Source organism: Pseudorasbora parva, chromosome 14, assembly GCF_024679245.1.
Source record: "Pseudorasbora parva isolate DD20220531a chromosome 14, ASM2467924v1, whole genome shotgun sequence".
Lineage (NCBI taxonomy): Eukaryota > Metazoa > Chordata > Actinopteri > Cypriniformes > Gobionidae > Pseudorasbora > Pseudorasbora parva.
In genome coordinates this window covers 30,290,405-30,297,566 of record NC_090185.1, presented here as the reverse complement: position 1 = coordinate 30,297,566, position 7,162 = coordinate 30,290,405, and the positions used below count along the sequence as shown (strand labels likewise).

The following is a 7,162-nucleotide window of genomic DNA, read 5'->3' as shown; positions in this document are numbered from 1 at the left end:
ATGGCCATTGCATGCAGGGCAGAGGTGGCCAGAGCATTGCAAGCCCTCGCTGTCAGAGACGAGGTAAATGCACAAGTTTTGGATGGAAGCCTTGTACAATTCCTCCGAGGGGTTGCGGTTTGCAGGCAAAAATGCACCGCAATCACATGCTCCACCAGGGGAACCTCAGAGTACGCCCGTGCTGCCCTACTATTTAGGTCAGTGAGGATGAAGGAAGGGCACAAGAGTGTGCTGAGGAATACAAGGCCCACTGGGATTGTCCTGGTAGAAACTCTCCCATTGCCAATGCCTTGTACCCCAAGTAAGAAGAACCCAAACATGAAGTGGCCGAGGAGACTCTTAGCCTCTTGAAAAAGTATGAGAGTTACAACCTCAACGTTCCCCTGGGCATGATCTCGTAGTAAGCTCATGACCCATTAATGAATGCTGTTTCAGCATGAGCATGGCCCATACAGTGTAGACAGCACTTATGGCTGTCGGAGGGAAAGAAAAATCCCCCACACTCAGAAGGACACTGATGGAACGGCATCTTTAAAATGATGAGATCCATCATGCATCTCTTTTAAAGGAATTCACTCTTTTATTGAGGAAATAGCCTCTTTCAGAATGCCGCTGATGCACCCAGGGGAACTCAATGCACTTTTCTGTGCTATTGCTTAGAGCAACCACTGATAGTGTGCTTTGGTTTCATCAGCAATGAGGGGAATAGATTTTGTTATTTTCTTTCCTAAGAGACACAGAGACACACTTTGGCTCTGAAGGTGAGTGTGGGTGAGAGCTGGCCGCCTTTTTTACCCGTATGTCCGGGGGTGTGGCCAGGTATCCAAATTTCTCACGCTAATTTCATTGGCCTTTTCTGAATAAGTCTGAGGTGTTTGGGGCTCCCAAGAGTGACCCCTATTTTGCCACAACGTCGAAAGTGACTGACAGAAAGGGAACTATCTGTATACCTACAAATTTACTTGTAGTATATTTGCAGTACAAATGGAGAATGTACTAGTTCACTACTGTTACACTTAAAAGTATACTATGTACACTAAAATGTGAGCCAATTTATCCCAAGTAGTTTTGAAAAAGTATACTATACTATACACTTAATAAAACTGATTTTGAATTATATTTGTGTTTTTATTTTTATTCGGACAGTTAGCGTGCTCCTAACAGTCACATTTATCTTCATTTCTTCAGGGCAGAATGATACCTTTTTACCTGACAGAATAAAACTGCATACGACAGAGACTGAAATTTTCAAAGATAGCATTGACCTTCAAATTAATATCACTTTCAGTCAAGGTACACTTCCCCTTCTTGTATTTTGTGATTGTTCCACATTAAATGATCTGTTGAAAGTGATATTTTAACTATAGTAACTTTGTCACTCTTTCTGTAGCTTTTTCTAAAGATGTTGGATTTGTCCTCTATGACAGCGATCAGTTCTTTCAGTCAAAAAGCTTTCAACCATCTCTGGATACCAAGAGAAGAGTAATATCTGCCAACCTTCAAGAAAATCTTGGACTTGACCACATTCAGTTTACAGTCACAAAACCAGTAAGAAGCTAGTCCAACATCACACTTCCTTCTGGGCACATTTTTGTAGTTGGCCTTTTTTTGTAATTTGATCTTTTAGATGCCAATAGAGAACCTTATTTGTAAGAGTGTACCACTGGAAGGAAGCATTTTTTTAAAGATCAATATTGTGATGTTCCTCGTTATCAAACACATTGACAGATGTTGGCACAGGTATGATGTTCATGAATTAATACATTGTTGAACTTTCAGAACGATCCCACACTGTCCCTCAACGACTTTGCATGTGTGTATTGGAGTTACTCTAAAATGGACTGGAGCCCAGAAGGCTGCACCAAAACAATGACCCACTCAGATCATGCAGTATGCATCTGTGAACCAAAATTAAAAAATGCAAATTTTGCTATTCTGATGGTGAGATATATTTGCAACAGGATGTAAACATATTTTACTTAAATCAGTACACTCTAAAAAATAAAGGTGGTTTTCAGAGCGATGCCTTAAAAGATCCATTTTTGGTTCCCCAAATAACCTTTAACTGAACAGTTCTTAAAATAACTTTTTTCTTAGTGTAAAGATCATTTTTAAAAATCAGAACACCCTTTCCCCACTATATAGAAACTTTTGTGCAATGGATAGGTTCCATTGAATGCTAATAAACCAAAATCTTTATTTTTTAGAGTGTAAATGATGCTCTGAATTAAATAATTTTATGCAGGTGCCATTTTATGCAGGCATTCGATATCAACTATCAGTATTCTGAAGCCTTGCATTGGATCAGCATCATTGGCTGCGCTCTGTCTGTTGTGGGTCTGTCTGTTACAGTTGTATACCAAATCATAACCAGGTAAAGACTTAAATAGATTATTATAGCCACAGCTATTGGCAGAAAGGTGTTTTTGCAGTGCTGAAACATTTTTTATAGCTTATGTTCATACACTTTGCTGCAGGAAGTCAAGAGGAGGCAGTCCTACTCTGCTAGTGGTGAACATCTGTTTGAGCATGACAGTTTTCTACCTTCTCTTCGTCTTCGGCATAAACAACCCTGTCAAACATGTGAATGTGGCAATGTTGTCTGGTCAGAACACGGTTCCTGAGTCAGACCAGCACACGTACCCAGATGAGGGTCCCTGTACGGCGTTTACAGCTCTGCTTCAGTACTTCCTGTTGGCCACATTCACATGGAACACTCTTTACGGCATTAATGTGTTCCTCCTCTTCATAAACAAAATGGCTGGAACACCCCCATGGTTTCCAGTGGTCTGCTTGGCTATTGGATGGGGTAGGGGACATTAAACAAAACACTAATGTATTGTGTGTGTGTATATATATATATATATATATATATATATATATATATATATATATATATATATATATATATATATATATATATTAGAACAAGCATGTCCAGTATAAACATAGGGCTATATATAATCAGAAGAATGTTTTCAGTATGTTTTCGAAGGTAACAAAGTTGAAGAGGCTTCAGAAATCACTCAGCTTACTTAAACTAAATAAGAATAAAAAGTCTAGCTTGTATTGGAAAATATACAGTGTCATTAAGTGTCAATACATCTTTTTCTGTTTAGGTCTACCTGCTGTTATTGTTGGTATCTCATTGGGTTCCACCTACAGTGTGAAAGAGCCTTTAGGTTATCGACAAGAAGAGTTGTAAGTAAGAAATATTTAGATTTTTAAAACTTTCTTATTGTATGCAGTTTCACAGACTACAATAGCATGATTGAACTGTCTTAACTCAAAGCAACTTGCACTGACATATCTTAAAATATGCCAGAGCCATTGCTTAGTCTAAAGATGCACACTAATGTTTTTTTCTTCAAATGCCCCTTTAAAAAGCTGATTAAATGCTCTAATTTAAGGGCCCTGACTTAATTTAAGCCCTGTCTATGAAACCAGCTCTTAAAGGATAGTTCCCTGTTCACTGTCATTATTTACTCACCCTAATGTCGTTCCAAACATTTAAGACTTTCATTCATCTTCACAACACAAATTAATATAATTTTAATGAAATTAGATATTAATGAGATATTTATGACCCTCCATTGAACCTGATTGGTTCTTGAGGAATCTCAAGTGTGCTGCGTAACACAAGAATGAACCTCATTGGTTCTTGAGGAATCTCAAGTGTGCTGCGTAACACGAGAATGAACCTCATTGGTTCTTGAGGAATCTCAAGTGTGCTGCGTAACACAAGAATGAACCTCATTGGTTCTTGAGGAATCTCAAGTGTGCTGCGTAACACGAGAATGAACCTCATTGGTTCTTGAGGAATCTCAAGTGTGTTGCGTAACACGAGAATGAACCTCATTGGTTCTTGAGGAATCTCAGGTGTGCTGCGTAACACAAGAATGAACCTCATTGGTTCTTGAGGAATCTCAAGTGTGCTGCGTAACATGAGAATGAACCTCATTGGTTCTTGCTGACGCTCCAATGTGCTGCGTAACACGAGAATGGACCTCATTGGTTCTTGAGGAATCTCAAGTGTGCTGCGTAACACGAGAATGAACCTCATTGGTTCTTGAGGAATCTCAAGTGTGCTGCGTAACACGAGAATGGACCTCATTGGTTCTTGAGGAATCTCAAATGTGCTGCGTAACACGAGAATGAACCTCATTGGTTCTTACAGAAGCTCAAATGTGCTGCGTAACACGAGAATGGACCTCATTGGTTCTTGAGGAATCTCAAATGTGCTGCGTAACACGAGAATGAACCTCATTGGTTCTTGAGGAATCTCAAGTGTGCTGCGTAACAGGAGAATGGACCTCATTGGTTCTTGAGGAATCTCAAATGTGCTGCGTAACACGAGAATGAACCTCATTGGTTCTTGAGGAATCTCAAGTGTGCTGCGTAACACGAGAATGGACCTCATTGGTTCTTGAAGAATCTCAAGTGTGCTGCGTAACACGAGAATGAACCTCATTAGTTCTTGAGGAATCTCAAGTGTGCTGCGTAACACAAGAATGAACCTCATTGGTTCTTGAGAAATCTCAAATGTGCTGTGTAACATGAGAATGAACCTCATTGGTTCTTAAGGAATCTCAAGTGTGCTGCGTAACACAAGAATGAACCTCATTGGTTATTGAGGAATCTCAAGTGTGCTGCGTAACACGAGAATTAACCTCATTGGTTCTTGAGGAATCTCAAGTGTGCTGCGTAAAAGGAGAATGAACCTCATTGGTTCTTGAGGAATCTCAAATGTGCTGCGTAACACGAGAATGAACCTCATTGGTTCTTGAGGAATCTCAAATGTGCTGCGTAACACGAGAATGAACCTCATTGGTTCTTGAGGAATCTCAAATGTGCTGCGTAACATGAGAATGAACCTCTTTGGTTCTTGCTGAAGCTCAAACGTGCTGCGTAACACGAGAATGAACCTCATTGGTTCTTAAAGAAGCTCAAATGTGCTGCTTAACACGATAATGAACCTCATTGGTTCTTAAAGAAGCTCAAATGTGCTGCTTAACACGATAATGAACCTCATTGGTTGTTACAGAAGCTCAAAATTGCTGTGTAAAAAGATAATGAACTTCACTGGTTGTTGCGGAAGCTCAAATGTACTGCTCAATCACACAATCATGCTTGAGCTTCTGTCTACTGCAACTGATGTGTGAGTTGATGAATGTTTATATTTGGAAAAAAATTATCATATAAAGTGATCATGTCTCTTTAGATAATTTGGACTTAACCGCTCAATTCATATGGATTTGTTTTATGATCTCATTATGAACTTTTTGAAGCGTCAAAGAGGTAGTTGTGTAGCTCTCAACGGAGGGACTGAAATCTCTCAGATTTAAGTAAAATATCTTTATTTGTGTTTCGAAGATGGACAAAAGTCTTATGGGTTTGGAACGATATGAGGTTGAATAAATGACAGAATTTTTATTTTTGGGTGAGCTAACCATTTCATTTAAAAAAAATATGTTTTACTTATTTGTGTATTATTACATTGTTCTCTGGGATTTTGGTAGTTCAGTTGTCACTCTTCTTTGCTGTAGTTGCTGGCTGGCTTCACTGGACCACAAAAAGAAGTTCAGTATGGGGAAACCCATGTTTTGGGGATTCTTGCTCCCATTAATGCTCATGCTGCTCTCAAACACAGCAATACTGCTGCACTTCTCTAACAACATCTGCAAGACCAACCCTAACTTAAACAGGTAAGTTTACTTTGGGGCCAGAAAAGCACTATCAGCAGTCATCATCCAAAATATATTTATGAGAATATATTTCACCAATAACACCGTTGCTGTTTAGTTCACGGAAAACTCCACTAAAGAAGAAGATTCTGAGTAGTTTCTCTCTGGCAGTGATGCTCGGCCTGTCCTGGGTCACCGGCTACATTTTGCTCATCACCCATGAAGAAAATCTCAAACTTATTCTGAGCGTGGTTTTCTGTCTCTTCAACACAACACAGGTGTGTTAATGCACATGGCACAAAAAACACTCAACATGTTATAATGGATTATAAATTAAATCAGCTATGCTTCTGTTTTTCTCTCCGTTTCCAAAGGGGGTTCAAATATTCATCTTATTCACTCTGAGGCCTTTATTAAACTCAAACCCAGCTGTTCTGGGCAATCTGCATCCAATAAACATAGGCGTTCACAGGGAAATTTTCTATTTATGGAAAAATAAGATACCAGAAAGCAACGAAAGATACACACCCACTGATTCTGAATAGGCCGGACAGGCCATCAAAGGTAATAACCAAAATATTATTTTGAGACTTTCATACAAATTAATGACGACGAGGAAGAATATCAGCTAAAGTCAGATATATTTTCTTGGTCTGTGTACTGTAGTATCCTGATTAAGTATTAATATAGAATTTTTTTGTATTTTGTAATGTTTACATGTCATTAGGAGTTTTTTGGGCTTTGTTAACACTGTATATAAATCTGATTTGTTCACTATATGGATATGAAAATGTACTACATCCCAATGATGATATAAACATCTCAAAATCTGATCTGCAGTGACACACATTGATAACAACAAAAACAACAGAAGAACAAGAGTAGCTTTGTTAACATCTGATTCCATGTGCTTTATTTGCTGTTCAGACTAAAGAAACTAAGTTTTTGAGATGAATATTGCAAAATCAGATTTTGCTGTCTTTCTAAGGTTTGGTATTGGATGTGTATTATCAGCTACCAGCTCTGTTTTGTTTTAATATGTCTGATTTATGTGCTCTATTTTAAAATAATATAAATGTACTGTAAACACATCAAGTCTGGCCCATTGCTTTATTCTTATTAACTGAGTGCTGACATATATTAAACATTGATGAAATGACATATATTGACTGTAATGACTGTATTTTTCATTATCTTAATGAGATCATTTTTATGAGTTTATTATAGAAACCATGGCGATTTTCGTTTGGAACATAGGTTTATCAGATCTGACCGTTAGGACGTTTCTGTAATACAGCCCCAGACCCCAAAAGCCAAGTCAGGAGAGTATTTCCACCAGGGGGAGCCATTTACAAGAGCATACTTTTGTGATGCCTAGAAGATACATAAACTGTTGTCTAAACTAGTTTGCATTGTTTAAGCACAAGCAGTGACTGTTTATTCTATTTTTGTTCCGCCTTTTTATTCAAATCATTGTA

The 7,162-nt window shown here is 38.3% G+C and overlaps 1 protein-coding gene across 1 annotated transcript; it reads left to right on the top strand.

Annotated features, from left to right (window-relative positions):
- Positions 1-6,813, top strand: adgrg7.1 (adhesion G protein-coupled receptor G7, tandem duplicate 1). Its single transcript, XM_067415052.1, has 12 exons — positions 1-63; positions 198-301; positions 733-761; positions 1,189-1,293; positions 1,391-1,548; positions 1,780-1,941; positions 2,262-2,374; positions 2,478-2,809; positions 3,120-3,201; positions 5,547-5,705; positions 5,803-5,962; positions 6,059-6,813. The coding sequence occupies exons 1-12, from the start codon at positions 1-3 to the stop codon at positions 6,227-6,229; spliced, it is 1,638 nt and encodes a 545-aa protein (XP_067271153.1). The 3' UTR covers positions 6,230-6,813.
- Positions 6,814-7,162: the final 349 nt, after the last annotated feature.

Coding starts and splice junctions, on each gene's coding strand:
- adgrg7.1 (XM_067415052.1), top strand. CDS start 1: ATGGCCATTGCATGCAGGGCAGAGGTGGCCAGAGCATTGCAAGCCCTC. Junction 2,375..2,477: donor GTATACCAAATCATAACCAG/GTAAAGACTTAA, acceptor ACTTTGCTGCAG/GAAGTCAAGAGGAGGCAGTC. Junction 5,706..5,802: donor ACCAACCCTAACTTAAACAG/GTAAGTTTACTT, acceptor GTTGCTGTTTAG/TTCACGGAAAACTCCACTAA.